The 24567-nt window shown below is 42.6% G+C and overlaps 1 protein-coding gene across 4 annotated transcripts in view; it reads left to right on the plus strand.

Annotated features, from left to right (window-relative positions):
• The first annotated feature begins 287 nt into the window (after positions 1-287).
• The window catches only part of FHDC1 (FH2 domain containing 1), a 55459-nt gene continuing 31179 nt past the window's right edge, over positions 288-24567 (plus strand). The window contains exons 1-5 of one of the 4 annotated variants that reach the window (XM_039542641.1): positions 2019-2235; positions 2374-2506; positions 7022-7643; positions 18881-18942; positions 21291-21393. In XM_039542641.1, the coding sequence (XP_039398575.1) occupies positions 7167-7643; positions 18881-18942; positions 21291-21393 (642 nt within the window). In that variant the 5' untranslated portion in view covers positions 2019-2235; positions 2374-2506; positions 7022-7166. Of the gene's footprint in view, positions 436-2018; positions 2236-2329; positions 2507-7021; positions 7644-18880; positions 18943-21290; positions 21394-24567 lie in introns of those variants that run through there. The other 3 variants (XM_039542643.1, XM_039542644.1, XM_039542642.1) reach the window with 3 other exon arrangements.

The following is a 24567-nucleotide window of genomic DNA, read 5'->3' on the forward strand; positions in this document are numbered from 1 at the left end:
CCAAAGCAATAGCTCCTAGGCTAGAAGAACTACAGGTGCACGTGCAAAGCGTGAGCCTGATGCTATACTACTGAAGTTAAAGGAGACGTTCACCACGGACTCCAGTGGGATCTTGATGTTGCCCAGAGAGTGGAGAGAAATTTAAAAACCACCCGGCTTTATTGCCCTTTGCTACGTGCTTGGAGAGACTAGGGTAGCATTGTCACCTGAGGCAGCCCCGCCTAGTGCTGCGCCTGCGTGTTACCTCCTTCTTCCTGCTGCCTGGTCCCGGCTGCAGTGAGATGGGCGGAGGTGGTGGCATTATCCCGGATTCCCGGGGAAGAGCCCAGCGGCAGACCAAGGCAGTGGGGAGTGAGAGAGAGGAGGCAGTGCGCATTCAAGCTGCCCCTGGGGAGAGGGGCCTCAGGGGGATCCGTGCGACTGGAGGCAGAAAAGGTAAGTGGCCCTGAAAACGGGAGCAAGGCTGTGACATGTGAATAGCGCGAGTGAAGCCTGCGTGTGAGTGGATCATGTATGTTGTTATAGACATGGATGTTGTTTACATGGCAATTCCCGACTACTGGGGCACTGACACAAGGGGCCAGGGGAAGGCTGCGTTATAGAGTTGTCACGCGTGCCGCCTTCTCTTCCATGCTTTTGCTGAGCGAGGTTGGGACCGTATCGCAGGTTTGGTCGAATTCTTCGTTTCTTTCGCTCTGGCTTTGCCCAGCGTTCCGGCCGGTGTGTGCGTTAGCTCAGAAACCAGATCAGCTGGACCTGAGCTGCTGGGGCTTCCCTGGGAGGGCTCGCGCCTGGCTGGGCGATGAAGTGGAGGGGTTGGGCTCAGGCGCAGTGAGACCTCGCGTCTCTTCCCGCAGAATTAAAAAGAAGTAATAACACGGCCATAAAAATCCCCTTTCCTTCTACTGCAACTTAAAATCGATTTTGTTCCCGGAAAGAAGAAGAACAATCTCATTTTAATGTAGATGCTGGTTCTGTCTTTTTCAAAGGCCCCACCACTAAGAAAATCAAATATTTGCACCTCTGTGCAAGATATCTGAACAACTTGTACAGTGGGGTGCTGAGAGCCGTTGAACCAAACTGTAAATCCTGTATATGATGGAAACCACTGCAAGCCAGGGAGTGCTGCAGCACCCCTAGTTCCAGCACCTGTGTCACTGTGACTTCACTGGAGGCTGAAATGCTGTTCTTTTCTACACAACCTGGCTCCTTCCACGGGATTGTATATTTATTGCTTGCTTAACTCCCTACTCAGTATCTTCAACTTCAGAGCGGGAAAGGACATTAAAAGTAAACGTAGGTCCATGCTGCACTCTTGCATTGTGGGGAGTGATCTTGGTCGCTGGGGCTTCATCTGCAATTGTGCGCCACCGTGAGTCCCCTGAAGTTGAAGAGAGGGAGGCGGGTACAGCCCTTCCCCCTCAGCTGCAGAACAAGACACATATTGATGGGCCCCGATTGCGTCATGAGCTGTTCCAGCTTTCACACGGGTGTGTTTCTCTTCACGCCCCGCTCAGTGATTGATGCTGGAAATGCTGTTGTCCGCTGAGCCGCAGCCATGGTTGCGAGGCTTTCTCCTCCCGGGCGTAATGGGAGGGGGAGACTGGGGACGGGCTGAGTGGCAGCCCAGGGGCCAGTGCGTTGTGCAGCCTACAGGGGAGAGAAGCGGTGGCGGTGGGTGGGGGAATCCCTGCGGCTGCTGGGGCTCTGGGGTCAGCTTAGGGCATGGAGAGACAGCCCCGCCCCGAGGAGCCAGGGACCCCAGCTTGCAGCGCCCCCTGTCGCCTCTGGGCGGAACGGAGAAACCATAGAGAGGGACTGGCATAGACACGGCGGGGCTTCCCGGCCCCCGCCAGGTGCGGGAAACGGGGGGGGGGGCGCCTCGCTACTTGCGCACGCGGTGGGACGGGGCTGCGCGAGGCGAGAACAAGGGGGTGGGGGTGCCCTGAGCCGGGCAGGAGCGGGGGGGGGGGGGTGCGAGGAGAGGGCGCTCGCTGGTGTGGGGAAGGACGCAGCTGCTGGCCGCCGGGTTTTCTTCCAGCTGCAGCCCGTGTTGCGGAGGGGAGCGCAGGCAGCATCTCCCTCGGGGGAGGGAGGGGGCGCGCGCCGCAACCCGCACCACCTCACCCTAGCTCCAGGACTGAACACACTCAGCAAACGTGGGCTCTCAGTAGGGTTTCTTTAATTGCCTCCCAGGATCCGCCCAGAGCAGCCAGCAGGGGCTGGGAGAATGAGGTAAGGAAGGGGGGGGCTGACCCTTTCCTCTCTGGGCTGCAGCTGAGCGGGGAGGGGGAGGAGGAATCACCCGACGGGATACACTTGCTGGCTTCGCTGTAATTAGCTGAATCAAGTCCCTGCTATTTCCCGTATAAGTGTGTGCGCAGGGCAGAATCTAGCCGGGCAAACAGCCTACTTCCAAAGTCAAACCTCAGGTTTAAGCAACTCTTCTGAAGTGTCCCGAGGTTTCCAGGACCATGTAGTTCGACCTTCAGTTAAAGACCAACCTGTAAGTAACCCATTTTTTACTGCCCCTTGGGTGGTCCTCTTAAGTCAGCTCTGTATGTACACATACACATGCCTTTTTATCTGCATAGAGGACAAATCTTTGTGGCTTATTTTTCCCAATCAGAAATCAAATATTAACACTCTGTCTTTTACCACCGTCTAAAAGTATCCTTGGAATCAAAAGGCTAGCTTTTCAAACTAAAATGTCTTTATATTGTCCGGTGGCCACCTGCCACACAGTCACTAGTTTTCATTGTCTGTTTTACTTGTGCACTGAACTAAAAGTGGCTTTGTTTTTTTCAGTTATACTTTTAAGGGATATGTTTCATATGAGAATTTTCTCAGGATGTGTTCAATGGTCATATTTTAAGTTGTGATTAATATGAGCCGTTCTTCATTTACTACCCACATTTTGACAGATTAGATTTCTAGCTATACATGCCCAGTGTTTTCTGTTGCTGTAACTGTGATTAGCAACTAGTTGCTCCATTTACTTCTTTGTAAAGCTATTGTTGAGATCCAGACATCTAAGTACTGTGGTGAGGATTGTGGTGGGTGAGCATTCAAAGGCAGTGCTGTTTCAGTGAGTTTGGGAGATATCTTACGGAGAAATATATTTGGTAGCAAACAGGAGGTATGGACTAAAGGGAACAAATATGAATTCTAAATATCACTTTGTACGCTGTACATTTCACTTGTTAATTTGTGTATGCAAATACAAAATTTTGTGTCTCTTTCAAATGGCAGTAACTGTGGTTGGGAAACAACATTATTTCGAATGCTTGTCTTCTGAACTGGGGAAAAGCTCCTTATTGCTCTCCATCTTTGAAGAATGGTTATAGGTGAAATTCTGTACAATAAAATCACGAGTGAGACAAAAAATAAAATGCTCCATTAAATTAAAATATTGTGTTCCTTTTCCTTTGAAAAGTATGATCTACAGATCTGATATTACTCAATATGTGTACAGCAGTTTCAATATGAACATTCTTAAACGTGTACTAAAGGCATCACTTTAAAACTGTTTTGCTGCTCAGACTGATTTGGATGTAACAAATTTGGATGTAGCAAAGATCCTGCTCCCAGTGTATTTTAGGAGTGGGAATTGCCCCCTAGTTATGAGTAGAAATTGCTGTCCTCCTCTCCCCCTCCCCCCATGTCCCTCCCTCTACTTCCTACAGGGGCTAGGGAACACCTACTGCTATCAATAAGCTGTGCAGACACTGTCCTAGTCTGCTAGTTTCTCTTCCCCCATCCACCCACATTAGTGGCTAGTATTATGGTGCATCCACAAACTGATTCTTTGAGAGAGGAATTTTGACATTCCTCTGTATCTCAGCCTAGTAACTAGGGTACTGTTAAGAGCAGGTGACCTCCTCTACTTGACTGTGCTTATCTGTGGGAAAACAATAGCTGAATGCTTGTGTGTTTTTTGTAGTTTTCCTTTCACACATTCATTCCAGACTTAATTTTTTCCCATAACCAGGATGGAGGAGAAAAAATAAGTTTATCGCTATTGCCATCATCCAAAGCAGCATGCGGTAGTGGTGGGTTTAAGATGGTCTCTATTATTAGGTTTACCATTACTTCCCAGGATTTTCCCCCTCTTCTACTTATGGGCTTAATTTTACAGAAGTGGAGAGGAGATGCTTTTGTTCCTTGTCAATTCCCCCAAGGAAAGGCAATAGAATGTATGATTCACTTCCTTTTTGGACCATCCATCTCCTATACTCATCTGTAAAGAGTGTAACAGCTGTTGCAACACTCCTGCCAGTCTGGGGAATAAGAGGCTTCATTTGGGATTATGTATAGTTATTCAACTGATTAGAATAGAGTACAAGCCTCAACATTTGGATACAAAACTCAAACCCTTTCAAAGTTGGGGTGTGAGGGTGTTTCTCTGGGGCCTCTAGCATAGGTCCTATCTCTAGAAATGACCAAAACGTTTGGGGAGATGTAGTTCTTTTGATAGAATTCTACTTTGGGATAGAAAGCTGTGTATTCAAGGGCTTTGCCCAGTGATGAAACAGTGCTAATTAGTAGTGCAATCTGTTTGTTTCCTATAGGTGAAATATTAAAGTCAATGTGCCTTCTTTCTGACTTCTAGTAGTGCTCTAAAAGGAAGTTAAATGCCCCATGGCACTGTTCAGATACATCAGTCTTTGCTCTGTTTTTGCCAACATTTCCTGTCTCAATAGAACAGGTTCCAATGTCCAAGACTGTATTGAGCTGTAATGAATTCATAATAGATATTCAGTTTTCTACATCATTATGCGTATCCAAAAAATTAAAGTTAGCTTAAATATAAGTAATATATACAAATGAAATATCTCAAGTTTTAAGAAATCTAAAGGCTTTACTCAACAGCTAGAAGTTGCTAGAAGTAGTCTGGAAAGATTGAGAACCACTTCTTTAATGTATCTGAAGTTCTACTCTTGTGTGGTTGACATTGATGAATCAGCATATCCTGTACTGTTTGATTAGGATTTGATCCAGTTCTTCCTAATGCATCTGAATTTATTAGAAACTTCCATTTCTTGTGTAACACTCTGAGAGTTGAGACAAACCTTTGATGTATTCATTTTATTAGTCTGTATAGAAGATAGCTGACTTAAATTTGAAGCACCACTTTCTCACATCCTTTTTTCTCTCTTTTCCTTCTTCCATCAAAGTATCCTCCTTTAATGCTTCAGAGCCTGTATTTTCTGGGTTCCCCACACTCATGAATACTTTCACTACTCAAGAGAGTGAAATGAATATGACTAGTAAATTTGAAATAAATATCTGGTTGGCTGCTGCCCACAAGATTCTGAAGAGCACAGGTGAAATTGACCGGTGTCTTAGCTCCACTGGCTTCAGTAGAAAGTGATATGTCAAGTTACATCAGCAGAAGATCTGCCCCATGGCTTGTCTCTGTAATTTTTTTTCTCTGTGCATGTATGCTATAATGGTTCATATCTGGCAGCGGTGAAGGTGTCTCATTTTCCTCTCCCACCCCGCCAGTATTTTTTGTTCCAAAATATTAAATGATCTGAATTGCTGTTAATTATGTATATGTTCTGTCAAATGGGAGGAATAATGCCAAGTAGATGAGGCTAATTAATCAACAAACTTTTGTTTAGTAGTAGTCTTGCCCAAGTGCATTGCTGTAACTTCTTCATTAGATTTCCTATTGCCATTCTTTGCCTGGTACTCCCTTCTTCAGTCTCCATTTAACTTGCCTGTGCAAAGATACTACCAAACTGAGTGTTTAATCACATCCTCCAGTAAACAAATAAGGAGATTAAACAATAGCATTCTTAGTTGGGCCTTGTTTTTGAAACTTTTTAGTTTGATGCGTTCTCAGGGAAAATATCTAAAAAGTGTAAATCTGTTCATTAATATGAGTGACCTGACAAACTTTTAAATTGAGCCTTTTTTTTAAAAAAAGACTAAAACTAACTAGCTTTAAAATTGCTGCCACTGACATCACCATCTGCTTCGCCACAGTGGCAATATAAAAAAATAATGCAGTTGTCACAATAACTTTGAAAACTCCTGTTGAGCTACCAGATTATCTCATCTAGACATACAAGTTTTCTTAAGTAAATATTTGCAGCTTTCCATGTGCATAGATCTTAGGCTATGTAATTTATGATTCCAATTTATATCCCCCCCCCTTTTTTTCTATCTGTAGTGAGATGTGCTTATTGAGGTAGCTACAGTAATCTAGATACCTGAGTGAATTATAAAGACACATCCTAATAAAACTGCAGTCTCTTCTATTGTGTACACTTAGTTAAATGTATTGTAACATGACCATTAATGACAATGACAAAATGTAGATGCTGGGCTTTTTGAAGATTCATATTTATGTCAGTAACCATAAATATTGCAAAGTTTTATTAAGAATCCAGGGTTTTGGGACTCTGTACACTTTATTCATGAAAACTGCATGAAAAATAGGGCAAAAAAGCCATATGCTACATAGTTGAACAATCTGGGATGATTCATTGTCTTGATTCACTGATGAAGGGGAAGCCATTTAAAAAGCTTCAAGCAAAGCTTTTGCCAATATATAAGTACATTCTAACTCTGCATATTTAAATCTGTATAATGGTATTTTAAATCTGAAATGAATAGTTGGAATTTGTTCCGTTTGTTGAAATGACTTGAGATAAATATTGTTTCTTTAAAAATTATATTGAATCCAAAATAGATACTTCAGTAACCTCTGGTCTCCCCAGAGGCACTCAGAGATTTAAATATAAAGTTTTTAATTTTATTTAAATGTAATTCCCTACAATTAGATGACATTTTATTGTGGATGTACATACATTTTACAAAATTAGGCCCTAGAGAACTTTGTTTTTTTTTTTTTTTTTTCAGAAAATCTCCCATCTAGATTAAAACTTAAAATGACTAATGATTGTTTTACATTTAATTGTGTATATTTCCCACTAATACATTGCTACTTGTACCAGGGAAAAATCCAGTCTCTTTGATCTGAATTTCACCATTGTGTTTTTTGTTGTAGGTTGTGAAGATGGTTCAGGGCTCCTGCATTGTTTTCACTCCTGGCAGATTAGAGTTTGAAAGTGTCTGACACAAATTGCTACTGCATTGTTCAATGTTCAAAGGAGACCCAGGGAAGTAAGTCTCTCCTCATAGGAGAGACTAAAATGCATGTTATGAATTGTCTCTCCTTGGTCAATGATAAAGAAAATGGGGCTATTTCAGTTGCAACTGGATTAATGATTGAAGATACGACAACAGAACAAGTGCCGCCGCCTCCTCCAGCACCACCGTTGCCTCCGCCATGTTCAGTCACAGGTGCTGGTTTTACTCCCCCACCACCCGGGGTGCCGCCGCCACCACCACCTCCTCCTCCAGGACCAACCCCACCTGCTCCGCCACAGTTTATAAATGGGCATGGCCCCCACAGCAAAAAAAAACGGATGCGGAGTTTCTTCTGGAAAACAATTCCTGAAGAGCAAGTCCGTGGTAAAACAAATATCTGGACTATTGCTGCAAGACGGCAGCAGTTTCAGATTGACACAAAAACAATTGAGGAGCTTTTTGGGCAGCAAGAGGAAACCAACCCTCAGGGTCCCAGAAGGCGAACTTCAAAATCATCATTTAAAGATACTAAAGAAGAGGTAAGAATTCAGAAGTAGGCCCTACATTGTTGTGTTTTTCTCTCTATCTCTCATTCACTGTCATGTCTTAGAAACTAGTGTGAAGTCTGACCAGCTGCCATTTACCATATGTTTTCTTATCACTTTACCCCCAAACTTGCAGAGTATAAACTGTTAGATTTATGCTTTTCTTTAAAGATACTTGTTTGTGAAAGGCTGGCTCTGTTATTATAAGTAAGTTATCTCAATAAAGTCCCTTAATTTGATCACCGGCAAAAAATATTATATTTGAGGAAGAAAGAATGTGTCTCCAATGATTACTGTAGATTCTGTCTGGCTAGCCCTTGATAAATCTTCATTCCTGGGCATGGCGTACATGAACAGTACAACTACAGTAATTTACATGCATTATTTTATGTGCATAAATGCACCATGTCATTGTCTTCCTCTTCAGTTGCTACTTTTGAAAGTACAGACTTCAAGGAGTTGTTAAAGGCATCTACTAGGCAGCGTTCCATTAGTAGTAGTTCTGAGGGGCAAAAGTAAATGATGATGTATCTTGAAGGAGGATAAAAGAATCATCCTAACACAAATGTAAAAAGACAGGGCCGTCCCTAGCTATTCTGAGGCCCTACTCAGCCCCCCCGCAGGGTGTGTGTGTGTGTGGGGGGGCAGGCCTCTGCGGGTGGGGGAGGAGGGCTGGCTTGCGGGACAAGGGAGAATTGCCCCTCAGCACTCACCGGCGGCGCTGGAGCCGGGTCGCTGCACTTCCTACCTCCGGTGAGTGCAGGCCTGGCCCCGCTGTGGGGGTGGAGTAGGGGCGGGGGCCATGAGGAAGAGGTGGGGCAGGGGCTGGAGCAGCACGCAGCTGTGCAGGGCATCAGGAAATGTGGTGCCCCAAATTTCCCAGTGCCCTACGCAGCTGCGTACTTTGCATATGTATAAGGACGGCCCTGTAAAGAGACAAAACTTTGTTCTTAATATGACTGTTTGGAGACAATGTAGGGGAGAACATGTAAGTATGTGAGTGAAACAACAAATGGTTTTCTTAGGGCTAGTCTACGCTGCCGCCTACGTCGATGTAACTTACGTCGCTCGGGGTGTGAAAATGACACCCCTCTGAGGGATGTAAATTACATCGACTTAGCGCGATGTGGACAGTGCTTTATGTCAGCGGGAGACACTTTCTTGCCAACATAGTTTCCGCCTCTCATGGAGGTGGAGCAATTATGCTGATGGGAGAACGCTCTCCTGTTGGCATAGCGTGTCTTCACCAGATGTGCTACAGTGGTACAGCTGTACCGATATAGCACAGTAGTGTAGAATTGCTCACTGCATCTGCTACTAATTTTAGATCTAGTTTAAGTTGTTCCCTATTTATCAAGTTCACCTTCTTAATATTGGGCAATAGCAATAGACTAGTTTCATTCTCTGGTGCAACAGGAAATCTGGTTTGGGGATCATGTGGGGTGGGGAAGAACAAAGCATTTACTTCAACTCTAAGGGAATCTTTAGAGTCAAACACTTTTCAATGAACCACTCAGTAATATTTCTATTTTGTTCTTTTTCTTTCTTTTTTTTTGTTTTTTAAATTCTTGCAAACAACCTATATTGTTTGGACTAAACAGCTTGGAAGTGTTTCTATTAAATATTTGCAAAACTGGAAGTAAAAATGCAAATGTAAGTACTGGTAGGCAAAGGGAATTTACAGAGAGGAAATGTTAAATATGCATAAAGGGCCAAAGAACGGAACCAATATTAATTCAAGCACCAAATGAGAGACTGCTGGAAATGTAACTGCTTTGTATCAAACTTTATTGAGAAAATAAAAAGGTAATAATAGGAGATATACCAATCTCCTAGAACTGGAAGGGACCTTGAAAGGTCATCAAGTCCAGCCCCCTGCCTTCACTAGCAGGACCAATTTTTGCCCCACATCCCTAAGTGGTCCCCTCAAGGATTGAACTCAACCCTGGGTTTAACAGGCCGATGGTCAAACCACTGAGCTATCCCTCCCCCCTTGTTGGAACTGATTTAAAACATCATACATTTGTAACTTCAGTAGACTTGAAAAGGGGTGTCAAAATAAAGTTTAAACAAACAAATGTGCAGATATTAGAAAAAGGAAACTAATTCCTTATAAACACTAAGGAAATAGACAAACATTGGAGATCTGGTTACTTCATTGTGAACAGGTGGGAGGGCCAAATGATTTAAAAAAAAAAAAGAGGCAAATATAGTGCTGCTCTTTAAAGACGTCCATGAGTAATTTTTACATCAAGCAAAGAGTGGAATAATGAATCTCTGCTTATTAAGTATCATGAATGATGGAATAACGAGCATCAGATAACATGATTTCTCAAATATCTACCAAAACTTTGTAGCTTTCATTAATATAACAACAAACATGATGCCCCTAGGAGATATTCCAATTGAGCAAAGTGTTGATATGTGAGATTTTCTTTGAAATGAGAACAATGGAGCCATTAATGGAATCGTTTTGGCTTAGAGGTGGTATGTAGTTGCTAATGTGGTGTTTGAGTATTTTTTTGATCTTCTCTAGGGTGACCAGACAGCAAATGTAAAAAATCGGGAAAGAGGGTGGGGGGTAGTAGGAGCCTATATAAGAAAAAGACCCAAGAATCAGGACTGTCCCTATAAAATCGGGACATCTGGTCAGCCTAATCTTCTCCCATCTCCTCTGAGATGCTGAGGACTTGCAGCTCTTTTTAACATTAATGGGAGTTGCAGGTCCTATATAAATAAAATATTGTACGAATACAGTATTATTTAGTGCAAAAAAAAATAAAATCTTAGCTCAGTCCATGATACAAGACGAAATCTGTTTTTCAGGTGTTTATATTCCAAATAGGTGGAGAATCGTGTGGTTTTTGTTTTTGTTTTTAAATGATGGATGAATGATAGCCTTTTTATTGGTGTGGATGCCGAATAGGACCGAATAAACCTTTGTGGGCCCGTGCCAAACATATTTGTGGGCCCCCAAGGGGGCAATGGGATATGGTGCGGAGGGTGGGGGTGTTGGTCCCCAGAGCAAGGGGCTAGATGGGAGCAATGGGGCACAGTGCGGGGGGGCAGCCCCATTCCACCCAGCCCAGTGCGAGGGCCCTGTTTACAAACCGGCAGCTGCCAGATGCACGTGGGTCCTCCTGGCCCTGTGCTGCCAGAGTGCTGCTTCCTCTCAGGGGTGGGGCTAGGCCGTGCCACATCGTCTCCCCACCTAGTACCCCCTGACCCCTTATGCCTGGAGACTCCCCCACAGACCTCTATGCTCAGGACCCCACCAGACCTCCTATGTCCAGAGATCCTTGCATGCTACCACCCCTCGCCCAGCACCTCCCAGAGTCCCCACAACTGCACAGTGTCCCCCCAGGGTCCCCTATGCCCAGTGCCCCAAAACACAGAAACCTCTCCCACCCTTCGTTGCCCAGTGCCTCTCACCAAACTTCCCAGAGACCCACTCCCCTGTGCCCTGCCACCTAGCTGCACTCAGTGGCCCTGCTGGGAGGTGACCTTGTCTGCTGGGCTGAGCTGGTAGCGCAGCCAGGGCCAGTCCTAGGGTGGGAATTGCTTTGGTCCCTCCGGAGTGGTGCAATTAGCCAGGCCGGAGTGGGCGCAGGGCCTGCCCTAGCCAGGCTCCATCAGGACGCACTTGTCTGGTGGGGCCTGGCCGAGCTCCACGCACTGTCCTCCTCCCCCGACTGGCCTGGCCTCTGCACAAGTCCTAGGCAGTTCAGCCCTGGGGAGGTGGGCCAGACCTCATGCATGGTGGGCAGCAGAGACTGCTTGGAGCTGCACTGGGAAGTGCGGCAGATCCCTGGGACACAACCCTCAAGAGCCCAGCTGGCTGTGTCCACCAGCCCCATGGCCAGCAGCCCTGCCCAGCCTGAGTGGTGGAGCCCAGCTTCTGGGCAGTGAGCCCTCTACAGGTGAGAGGGACATGCTGGCTGGGAGTCCCTCACATAGCAAGGCCTGGGCACTGTACTGCCCAGCATGAGGGGCCAGACCCAGCCGTGTGGATAGGTTAGAGGAGTCCATAATGGGTCCCTTCCCAGTGTGGCCATTGGCACCATTGTAAACCTGGTATTGATGCCAAGGGCTGTATGTTCACATTGTGAGGATGTTTCTACTGAAGCTGACAACTTGTGACAATCTGGCCAATTATCCTTGTAGCTGAAATTGTGAAGAGTTTCCCTTGGATGCTGAGGTGTAAATGCCAGTTAAACCTTGCAAGGGACATTTGTTGGCAGCAAATGTAAAATTTGTGCTTGGAATAGCCAAACGTTAACCAAACCAGCTAAAGCTGTCCTCCTTAAGCAGCTGAAAAGCCTAAACATTGATATCTGCACCTTTATCTGAAGTGCACTAGCTAGGAAGTGAAGAAAAGAAAGTCAAGGACTATGTTTCTGTTTTAATGCCATATTGGTGGGTTGCTCCAGCAAAGGGTGGCCGCTATACTTTCTCCCAGTGCCAATGAGTATTGTAGGCTTGGTAGGTGATTAACCTGTGACTCATCAAAGTCTGATTTCCCTATCAGCTGTTGGCATTGTACTATCATGTTCAGGTTGGCCAACAGTTCAGATGCAGTTGACTTCTACCAGCAGTTGCAGGTAGTCCTTAATGGAACCCTGAGAAAAAAGACATCCTCATGACCCTGGGTGGCTTTAAAGCACAGGTAGAAAAGACTGACACCTGGGCAAATATACTCGGGCATCTTGGCATCAAGCAGGAGAACAGGAAGTGATTGCTGGAACTTCCTGGTGATCACTGACTCTCTTCTGCCACCAGAGACTCACAAGTAGACCTGTTACAGCCCAGATGATTTGACGAGGGCTCTTAGCAATCATGTCCTCTTTAATTATAGTTGTTACTCAACAGTCATGGATGAAAAGTATACAGAGGTGCTGAACTAGACACCGACCATTAGTTTCTGACTTTGCCACACAGTTAACTGTCTGAAATTAGTCAGATTCAACCAAAAGTTTTTATTAGAACTGAGCTATTGGTCAGCTGCTATTCCAAACTTCTCCAGGCCATGGAAACATTACAGACTGAAGTCTCTCCTTGTCATCTGGTGAGGAATGGCGTTGTTTCAAGTCATTGGTACTGGTCACTGCCAGGTTGGTGCTGGGATCTCAGCCCTTTTAACGTCAACGGTGGCTCAGTAAGAAAACACTCCAGCAGTTGGAGTTCAGGAAAAAGTGAGGCTACAATTTGTGTCTTTAAAGACACATTTATTGAGCGCAAAAGCAAAGTCTGAATGGGTTTGACTTTGGACTGTCATCAAGTCATTGTGTAAGAAAGATAAGGAATCCTGGTGGTTGATTTGAGGTAGTTAGTGTGGTACAGGTGCAGCTTTTATTAATCTTTGCAGTGTCTGTGGTGGTAGGTGGCATCAGCCTGTTTGGTAAAGAATTGGGATGGCAGCAGAAACAAGAGTCTACAAGATCAGTTTTATTATTGGGAAGACCATTTCAAGATGCTCCTTAAGTGTCTGCCATCTACTGTCTCTCTTCTGCTTGAAGTGGGGGCAGGAAGTAAAGCTGCCTTCTTTCAACCAAGAAGAGATCCAGATTGCAGTCTGTAAGCTGACATCTGGGAAGGCACCAGGGTTTTGTAACCTCACTCCTGAGTTGCTGAAGAAGAGGTGAGGGTACTGTTGTATGTAGCTGCATAGACTTTTTCAGACCATCTGGTGAACTAATATCTCCCCAACAGTTAGAAGGAGGATGGTGTACTTGCTTCTGTTCAAAGAGGCAGTAAGGCCAAGTGTAGTAACTGTAGAGAGATTATGCTGTTGTTGGTCCCAGGGAAAGTCTTCACTTCCATGCTAATGTCTTAAATCACTTATGCGCTTCATGGCAAAGGCTGGGATACTCAGTGTGGCTTTAAACCTGGTGGTTCCACTTTTCACCCGATCTTTACTTTTGAGACAGTTTTTTGAGAAGATGGCTGAATTTAATAAGCAGTGTCCAGCACTTTTATAGATTTTCATCAGGCCTTCTATTTAGAGCATTGAGCACATTTGTGGGGTCTGATGAAGTGACTCAGAATCCCAGGGAAGATACTGTCACTGATAGAAATCTGTGTTTAGGTCAGTGGCAGATATGTAGCATGGTTCCAGTTTCTACAGGAGTTTGGCAAGGCTCCATTCTGTCACCATCATTGTTCAGCATCGGCATTGGTTGGTTGATAAGCTTGCAAAGGTTGTGGTCGGTGGCACTGAGCTGAACACCATTTTGCTTCAAGATCTCAAAGATGCCCACACTGTGCCTTATTGGCTTAGTTTGTTGAATCACTGCAGCTGATAGCTGGGCAGGCATGAAACAGTGCGCATTGGTCCATTTATTAATCAGGATAAAATCAAGTCCTTGGCCATTACCATCAAGCAGCTTCTAGCTCCAGTTTATGATGCTCAATGTCCCATTTGAACAGGTTAATATGGAGTTCAAGTGGCAACTGTCAAATACTTGGGAAGCATCACAGACAGTGCTGGAGGATGTTTGAAAGATGTGGACGCTTGTGTAGCATCAGCCACCTCCATGTTCTGGTCCCTTCAGTGATGTTTGGAGACATTGCCACATCAAGCTTGCTTTGAAGCTGTGGTTCTATAGAACTAGTTATTTCAACTCTTTTGTACCACAGTGAAATGTGGGTGCTGAGGAAGGCTGAATAGCACTGGAGTGAATTTTTTTTAATCTTGCCATCTTCATCAGATGGTTCATATTAAGTGGCAGAACAAGATTAGCAATGAGGATATTCATAGTCCAGCAGTTGCCTCCATCAGTACTAATTTGGTTTCAGTGGCTTTCTTGGTATGGATATGTTAGGATGGAAGGCCAGTGAATTGTGAAACGTATTTACCAAGGAATGCTGCTACTCAGCAAGCGATCACATGGTCACCAAAAGTTCTGGCAATATAAGATTGCCAATGGCTGACAGACTGAACATCCAGCTGGATTATGTTAAGAACCCAGCTAGAGATCAATCTGGATTATGCTTGATCTGCAAGGAGGTATGTTCTCTTGGGGTTTGCCTTGATACTGGTGATAAGTGTTAATGGGCTTCACCAGCAAAATGAGTTTTGAGGAGGGATTTTTGAGGCAAAAGGGTCAAGGAAGATGAGGGTGGAGAAGAAGCCCTGAGACTTGGCTAGAAAAGGTAATTAGAAATCATGTGAGATCTGCTTTGGTGAAGGGGAGGGTTACAATCCACAAAAAATTCTCCACTTGAAATGATGTATCAAATGTTGTTAGTAGTGGTCAACACTGGAACTGGCATTATTTTAGTAACTTTATAAATGATGTGGAGGAATTGGCATATATTGTGTTGACCAGACTTTGCAGATGATACCAATACTGGAGGTCGGACACAAAGAGAAGATTAAGGCAGACTCCAGAAAAACTTGAAGTAATGTTTGAGGAATAACAAGAGGCAACCTAATATGAAAGCATGCCAAGATGCTGAAGTGCAGGGGGCTGGACTGGTTGACCTCAAGGTCTCTTCCAGCCTTACATTTTTATGATCCTATTATTCTGTGCCTTTGGGCAAGAAGAAAACCAAAGGAAAACTCCAACAGCGAGAAGGATGGATGTTAGGAATGCAGAACAAGGTTTAGTGTGATTAAATGTATGTAAAAATAGAAGTTATATTAGCTCCATGTATGCAGAGTTAAGGGCCATTGTTTTAAAGTGAAGAGTAATTTTTGTGTGGTGTGTGCCCAATTTGAGGCACAAGGATTTTTCAGAAAAGAAGACCCCTTTAAAGAGTCTTACGGTGAACACACAAATAGTGAGGTACCCAAAATTACAAGTTGCTTATGAAAATCTTGGTCAAAAGTTTTAACTGAAAAGTTGAACAATGAGTGTAAAATCTTATTCAAAGCAAAGAGAGCTAATATACTAGGCCCTATAAGAAAATCTGACTACTGATGATTTGTTGAATTTTGATTTTGTACCTAGCTTGTGGTCATAGCAGTAACTTTGTATTGTGCTGATACTGAAAGAGTAGTGTTATATGTTCTCTTTAAGGGAAAGAATAAAAACAATTAGATTGGTTCACCAATTTCCCTGATGCACTGAGCCAGATTTTCTGATGTAAATCTGTGTAGTGTCATGAAGTCAATGAGGCTAAATTGACTTAACAGCGAGGATTTGGCCCGCTGCATACTGTCTATTTAACTGTGCACTATTCTGTACAGTTAAATACTCCAACTAAAAAGAATACAAAGAGTAGCACGTAAGGTCTGAGAAGGTTAAGAACTTGTATAGCTTACACAAATGGAGAGAGGGATCTTAGATCTGAACAAATTATTGAACAAGCTATAAGGACTGAATGCGACTGTTAAAGGATGCAGTGTATTTAAAGAATGGTAAATTTAGATTAGAAGTGAGCAGAACAATTGGAGAATAGAACTGCAATCTAAAAGGTAATTGAGGGGTACCTTCAGTGAAACATTTGAAAGGAGATTAGATAATGCACTGGGGAATGCTAGTTTATCCTGTTCTAGGTGCTGGGGCTTTCACTTATTGAACTGTGTGAGCCTTTCAGCTCCCATGATTAGAGGAGAGAGACTGAGGTGTACCCCACTGTTTACATTTGCTAGATTGGTAGGAATTCAGGCTAGCAATAATCTAATTTATAAAAAAACCACGAACTCTGTATCATATTCTTTCAGACTTGTAATGAATTTTGAATCAAGAAGCGAGGGAATATCAAAGTTCTGGAAAATATTCAAATCTACTTCTTTTTTTTTGTAATTTGGCAAATGAGATTGCCTTGGATATGCAGTATTGTCTAGGAGTATGCTGGAAGCATACTAACTACATCTGCATTTTTATTTTCACCAGCTGGCCTCAGAACTTCACATATTTGGTACTTTTTCCTGATGTTCCCATTGCAAATGATGTTAATTCTCCCCCCCCCCCCCCCCCCCCCCCCCCCGGCACTGTTGCTGAGTATAAAATATCTGTGAAACTGTCAAACACAGTGTAAGGCCATTGGAGTCCTGTACATCTGTGTATTTGGAGTTGTTTGTGACAGCCAGGTGACAATGTTAACATGAAACAATTCCCCTGTGCTAGTAAATCTCCTGACTGTTTCTTATGGCTGTTATCACCAAACTTGCAGTGATAAAATTTCAACTTTAATGAAATGAGGTGATATCATTCACTAAGATAATTGCTAACTTTTCAGATTCCTAGCTGTGTTCCATTAGGACTTCGTACAAATTTTTGGTATTAAACAAACTGACTCATTCTTTTGATTAGAAAGAACTTTAAAAATTTAGGAGGAGAAAAAAAGTACACTTTTTTTTGGTCCAGAATTACATTGATCTCTAGCTAGGTTCTTAACATAATCCGGCTGGATGTTCAGCCTGTCAGCCATTGGCAATCTTGTATTGCCAGAACTTTTGGTGACCATGTGATTGTTGGCTGAGTAGCGGCGTTCCTTGGTAAACATGCTTCACAATTCACTGGTCTTCCATCCTAACATATCCGTACTAAGAAAGCCGCTGAAACCAAATTAATGTCATGGGGTACTGCATTCAGATAAACTGAAGACTTGAGCATTAACTATATCTAATACTGATGTCAAATTGATTAAATGATTTAAAATCCTTCCATTTAATCCAGGGGTTCTCAAACTGGGGGTCGGGAACCCTCAGGGAGTCTCAAGGTTGTTACATGGGGAGTCGTGAGCTGTCAATCTCCACCCCCAAACCCTGTTTTGCCTCCAGCATTTATAATGGTGTTAAATATATTAAAAAGTGTTTTTAATTTATAAGGGAGGGGGTCACACTCAGAGGCTTGCTATGTGAAAGGGGTCACCAGTTTTAAAAAAAAAAAAAAAAAAAAAAAAGTTTGAGAGCCACTGATTTAATCAGCATGACGTTCATTCATATGAATTAAATCAATACTGTGTGTTGACTCTTAATTAGGTTCTTATACTATGGTGGTCATGGTATTTAATAAGTTACCCCTGAAATAAAAATAATACTTTGAAATGCATAGTTCATTAGTATGTCCCTGGAGGTCATGGAACTTCAAACCTTTTGTTATAGTCTGTGTCCCAGTGAGAGACATTAATGTATGGATATGGTATGAAATAACTGATTCCACTCTACCTGGTGCTGGAGTACTGTGTCCAGTTTTGGGTGCTTTAAGAAAGATGTGGGCAAATTGGAGAGAGTACAAAGGAGAGCAACAAAAATGATAAAAGATTTAGAAAACCTGACATACTGAGGAAAGGTTAAAAAAAACAAACTGGCTGTGTTTTAGTCCTGGGGCTTGTCTACACTTAAAATGCTGCAGCGGTGCAGCTGTACCACTGTAGTGCTTCAGTGAAGACATTGTCTATGCTGATGGGAGGGCTTCTCCCATCGGCGTAAGTAATCCACCTCTCTGAGGGGTGGTAGCTGGATGAACAGAATTCTCCCATCAATTTAGCACTATCTACTCTGAGGTTAGATCGGTTTAACTGTTTTGCTCAGAGGTGTGGATTTTTCATAGCCCTGAATGATGTAGTTATACCGACCTGATATCCTAGTGTAGACCAGGCCTTGAGAAAAGAAGATTGAGTGGTGACCTGATATGACTTCAGATATGCTAAGGGCTGTCAGAAAGAGGACAGGGATCAGTTGTTCTCCATGTCCACTGAAGGTAGGACAAGAAGTAATTGGCTTAATCTGCAGCAAGAGAGATGTAGGTTACATTTTTAGTATTGGAATAGGTTATCAAGGTAGATTGTGGACTCCCCATCACTGAAACTTTTTAAGAACTGTTAGACGTATACTTGCCAGGGATGCTATTAACTATACTTGTTTCTGCCTCAGCACAGGGATGGACTAGATGATCTCTTGAGGTTCCTTTCAGCCCTACATTTCTATGATAAAATCTAGCTTGTTACATGGTGAATTATAATTTGTCTTAATTCTCTCACTAATATGCTGTGGTTTTCACTAAACTTGGACATCTGTTCTGCAAGCCAAGGCTATTGTGGGTGGGCTGCATTGTTTCCTGTTAAAGACTAGTTTAATAATAGATCATTCCTTGTCTGCTCACTAATGAATGATACCCAGATCTTGCCATTCATTTCACTTGTGTTTTGGTGACAACTCTTGTACAGAAAGTTGCATATAGTGATTCTTTTTATAGCAATTTAAGGAAGAGTATCTGTATTTTAAGGTTTTCCGGACAGGTATTACTGGAGTCATGTCTCTTGCTTTCTCTCTCTCTCAGATTTCCATTTTGGATTCAAAAAGAAGTATGAATATTGGGATATTTCTCAAGCAATTCAAAAAGTAAGATTTCCTTTTTCATACAATTAATTAACTTGAGCTTCAAGTGAAATGGCTACACAATAAGTGTTCTAGGAAATAAAGAAGACACATGATGGAATGGGAAAGGCAATTTTTCTTTAATTTAGTTTAGGTTCTGCACAAAATTGTCAAATAACTTCAGTTCGTAGTTTAAACAAAAATGTGTTTGAGAGCCAATTTTACTTAAATCTTGTGTACTAATGAGGTCAGTTTGATTGTAGCCTTGCCAGTTGAGCTGAAGTTTCATATGCAGTAATAGAAAGCTATAAATTCTCATGTAATTCAATGTGAGATGTTCTTCATTTGGTTCTCTCTCTTTATGAAGAAAGAATGGAATGGGGTGAGAGAGGATGTGGGGGAGATTGCCACACCTGAGCCATTCTTTTTATGTGACAAATCTGAGGAATTGTCCCATATTAAGGTGATGCTAGAGGAATCAAACTGATACATTAAACAGTAATAAGTCACCAAGACCAGATGGTATTCACCTAGCAGTTCTGAAGGAATTCAAATATGAAATTGCAGAAATACTAACTGTGATATGTATCCTATCACTTAAATCAGCCTCTGGTACCAGTAGGTAGCTAATGGAATACCAGTTTTTAAAAATGGTTCTAGAGACAATCCTGGCAATTATAGTACAGGGCAGTAAACCTAACTTCAGTACCAGGTAAACTGGTTGAAACTATATTAAAGAACAGAATTATTAGACACATAAATGAACCTAATATGCTAGGAAAGAGTCAAGGGAAATCATGCCTCACCAAACAGGTGGACAAGGGTAATCCATTGGACACAATGAACTTACCTTTTCAGAAAGCCTTTGAAAAGGTACCTCACCAAAGGCTCTACAGAAAACTAAGCATTCATGGGATAAGAGGGTGAGTCCTCTCAGGGATCGGTAACTGGTTAAAAGACAGGAAATGAAGAATAGGAATAAATGGTCAGTTTTCAGAATGGAGAGAGGTAAATATTGGGATCCCCCCACCCCGCAAGGATCTGTACTGGGACTAATGCTGTCAAAAATATTAATAAGTGATCTGGAAAAAGGGATAAACAGGGAGGTGGCAAAGTTTGCAGATTGATACAAAATTACTCAAGATAATTTAACACCAAAGCTGACTGCAAAAAGTTACGAAGGGATCTCACAAAGCTGGGTGACTGGGCAACAAAATGGCAGATGAAATACAGTGTTGATAAAGGCAAAGAAATGCACATTGAAAAACATAATCCCAACCATACATAGAAAATGGTGGGGTCCAAATTAGCTGTTATATTTGAGAAAGAGCTCTTGCAGTTGTCATGGATAGTCTCTGAAAACAACTGCCCAATGTGCAGCGGCAATCAAAAAAGCTAGCAATGTTTGGACTCACTAGGAAATGGATAGATAATCAGACAGTAAATATACTGTAATAATGACACGATATAAAGCCATGGTATGCCTACACTTTGAATCCTGCATGCAGTTCTGGTCGCACCATAGTAAAAAGATGTATTAGAATTGGAAAAGGTGTAGAGAAGTGCAACAAAAATGATTAGGGATATGCAACAATTTCCATATGAGGCGAGATTAAAATGACTGGGACTGTTCAGTTTAGAAAAGATATGACTGGGGTGGGGAGATATGATAGAGGTCTATAAAAATCATGAATGGTGTGGAGAAAGTGAATAATGAGGCATTATTTCCCCCTTCCCATAACACAAGAACCAGGGGTCACCCTTTGAAATTCATAGTCAGCAGGTTTAAAACAAAATGAAGTACTTCCTCACACAACACACAGTCATACCGTGGAACTCATTGCCAGTGGATATTGTGAAGGCCAAAAGCATAACTGGGTTCAAAAAAGAATTAGGTACGTTCATGGAGGATAGGTACTTCAATGGCTATTAGACCAGAGGCCAGGGATGCAACCTCGTGCTCTAGGTGTCTGTAAGCCTCTGACTGTCAGATGCTGGGAATGGAATGTATGACTCAGTAATTGCCCTGTTCTGTTCATTTCCTCTGAAGCATCTGGCATTGGCCACTGTCAGAATACACAGGACACTGGGCTAGATGAGCCATTGATCTGACCCAGTATAGCTGTTCTCATGAGACGAAGTCACTTTTTTTAAGAGTAAGCTGGTGGTGTCGAGTCTTTTATGCACTAATTAGAAAATTGTTCTTCAGCAGAGGCATTGCTGAATGTTGCTTTAGAATAACACTGTTGTGAGTACTGATGCATGACTAATTACAACTTTTGTGCATAGCAGAGGTGTGTTTTTTCTCCAGTGTGTTACTCAATGCTGTTACTCAAGCATTTGAAATGTAATTGATTAATTATGTATTCAAGGCCTGCTCAATCCATAATTGAAGATATTAATCAAGGAAAAAGTGATCCCTATGGGTCTGAGATGCTGCGTGAATTCCTTAAATTATTGCCAGAAGCAGAGGAGGTAAGTAAGCAGTTTTATTTAGTGGCTGTTTTTGTGGCAGAGCTGCTGTTGCCTGGGGTTCTACAGAATAGCTCTTATTTTCTCTCTAAAAGGGGCATCAAAACTCTGAAGATCTATGGATGAAAAACCATTAAGTGCGAATATTTGGCCTGTAGGATGACAACATATTTGCTTGAGATACCAAGGACATAGTCTTAGTCATTCCCTGCCTACTAAGTAGTTTAACTGTTTATTTGTTGGCAGTTCTTAATTAAGGCACTGATAAGGTGGCTTTGTTTCTTGGATGCATTTTATTAAGTTACAACCTGTAAATTACTGCTCAATGCTCTTCCAGCAGGTGCAGAGGTTCTATAGTAGGAACCAAACACAGTTGGCCAGTACCTTCATTTAGGCTACATCTACACTACAGCCTGGATCGACACTCTGAGGTCGATCAACCAGCAGTCAATTTAGCAGGTCTAGTGAAGACCAGCCAAATTGACAGCAGATTGCTCTCCAGTTGACCTCTGTACTCTACCCTAGAAGAGAAGATTAAGGTTTCTCCCATCAACCCTCCATGGTGTAGACCCCACGGTAACCCGACCTAAGGCACGTCAACTCCAGCTACGTTATTCATGTAGCTGGAATTGTGTAGCGTAGGTTGACTTACTGCGGCAGTGTAGACATAGCCTTAGAGTGCTGTTTGTTTCTGTGCTGCCTTAGTGATCCACAATCCTAAATGTGCCAATTTGTTTGATAAACTTAAGTCGACTGTCACACAAGCTCTCTAAAAGCAATTTTTAAAAACCAGGAAATTGACAGTTAACATTCAGGCCAACCGTAACTCATATGCCATACCACTTCAGTGTCCTAATATTCAAATACTCACTGAGAACAACTTGCTTTCAGTTCAAACATATAACGAACAACACCACACATCTCTAGTTAATTGTACTCAAACACACACCCTTAACCCAGGCTACTTACTTTTTCATGTGCACAAATAACATGTATAGTGGTAAGGTCTATGACTCTGATAGGGAATATGTAATCTAAAGGTGAAGCTAGAGGGGTTTGTACATAAAGGCACACCGTCAACTTGAAATGTAGCTAGTTAATTTTAGAGATGGAGTTCAAAGTAGTTTTGGGTACTGAAATTTGTTCCTGAAACCATCCCATCTCCCCTCCAATTTTATATGGCTTTACGTGCGTGTGGAAAAACCCACATTAAGTGGAAAATGGTGGAGTAACTATATATAATGGGAAACTTGAATCATAACCTCAGTTCATTTGTAGTCAATGCACAAAATAAACTGACAAAAAGTATTTTTCCCTTCTAATCTTTCAGCTATAGGTCTTGGATGTTACTTGTGGCAAGAGTAGGTTAACTTTCAGATAGGCGTGACTCTCTAAATTAATTGTGTGCTTTGATTATAATTTCACGCACTTCAGTCCTAAAACCTAGTTTTCTGAGTTCCATGCTGTGGAAGACTTACAGTAGTGAAATCCTGACCTGTCTAGCAATTCTCTATAACTAGAGCATGGCTTCTGATACTGTGAGAGTTCAGTTGACCTTATGTGAAACAGCTGAACGTCACACACAGTCAAGCTGCTGTGGGTAGTGAATGTACATCTTGCATGTCCTGTAGCAAAGCAGTTAGTATGGGGCTGTCAGGGTGGGGAGGCTGTAGTTGATCTCTGGAGAAAGAAGACTGGCATGTAGTTAGGCAGCAGTAGAAAACTGATTAAATTATGAGACCTAAAGGCCACAAGGGACCATCGTGATAAACTAGTCTGACCTCCTACATAACACTGGCCATAGAACTTCCCTGTATGAATTCCTACTTAAAATCCAGTAGCTGTGGTTTAACTAGAGCCTGTCTTTCAGAAAAACATCTAATCTCTATTTAAAAATACTTCATGTGATAAAGAATCAACCACATCCTTGGATAAGTTGTTCCAATGGTTAAAAATGTGCACCTTATTTCTAGGCTGAGTTTGTTTAGTCAATTTCCAGCCATTAGTTCTTGTTATACATTTTGTCTGCTAGACTCAGGAGCCCTCTATTATCTCAGGTTCTTACAGATTATGATCAAGTCACCCCTTACCCTTTTCTTTGTTAAGATGAATAGATTGAGCAACTTGAGGTTTTCACTATAAGGCATGATTTCCAATCCTTGAATCATTCTCATGTCTCTTCTCTGTACCCTCTCCAATATCCTTCTTGAAATGTAGATACCAGAACTGGGCACATACAGAGGTGAGGTAATCTTTGTACTTGATAGTCCTCTGTTTATACTTCCAAGGATTGCACTAGTCCATTATGCTGGGAGTTCATGTTCTGCTGATTATTCATGACTTCCAAGTCCTTTTCAGATTCACTGTTTAAATTTTCTCCCAGATGATTTGGGTCATAATTGTTTTCAGCTTTGTGAAACTGATATTTTTAAAGCACAAAGCACTGTCACAGTTGCAATGCTAGCTGCATCCTCTTTGGGGGTCTTGTGGTGTGTCACTTTTTCAGGTGTCAGGCCTTGTGGATTTACCCATTCTGGGTGGTTCCTCCTACTTCTAGGACTGGTCTGTGCTTAAAATTTAGATGGACATAGCCACATCACTCAGGGGTGTGAAAAATCCACCCTTCTGAGCAATGCAGCTATTTCAACTTAATCCTCAGTGTAGTAGTAGCTAGGCTGATGGAAGAATGCTTCTGCCAACCTAGCTCAAGAAGGTGGTGTTCCTACACCAAAGGAAAAAACCTTTGCATTAGCGTCAGCTGTGTCTACACTACTGGGTTATGTGGCATGGCTATGGCACTGTAGCTATGCTGGTTTAGTCCCCATAATGTAGACATGGCCTTAGACTGGGCCGTGGGTACCCTGTTTATCAGTCCTGCTTACCCAGCAGGTCTGACTGGGTTTGGCACCTGTATTCTTCCTTTCAGGAGTCTGTGACCTAGTGGTGTTTATAGTGATAAAACATTCATTGCAATAGGAAAAAAGCATTTAGAGAGAGATTTTAAAACAATAGTCTACACAGGTTTATCTTACCTAGAGTCTGACCATCTTCTGAGGGTAACTAGACAGGCCTAATTTCAGGCACCCCAGTGGTCACCTGCATCTTAGTTTGTTTTTCCCCTCCCTCTTTCTTGTCTCTCTCTCTTAACTACTATTGCCCTTTGGATCTTCTGGTTCC

Source organism: Mauremys reevesii, linkage group 5 (assembly GCF_016161935.1).
Source record: "Mauremys reevesii isolate NIE-2019 linkage group 5, ASM1616193v1, whole genome shotgun sequence".
In the NCBI taxonomy this organism is placed as follows: domain Eukaryota; kingdom Metazoa; phylum Chordata; order Testudines; family Geoemydidae; genus Mauremys; species Mauremys reevesii.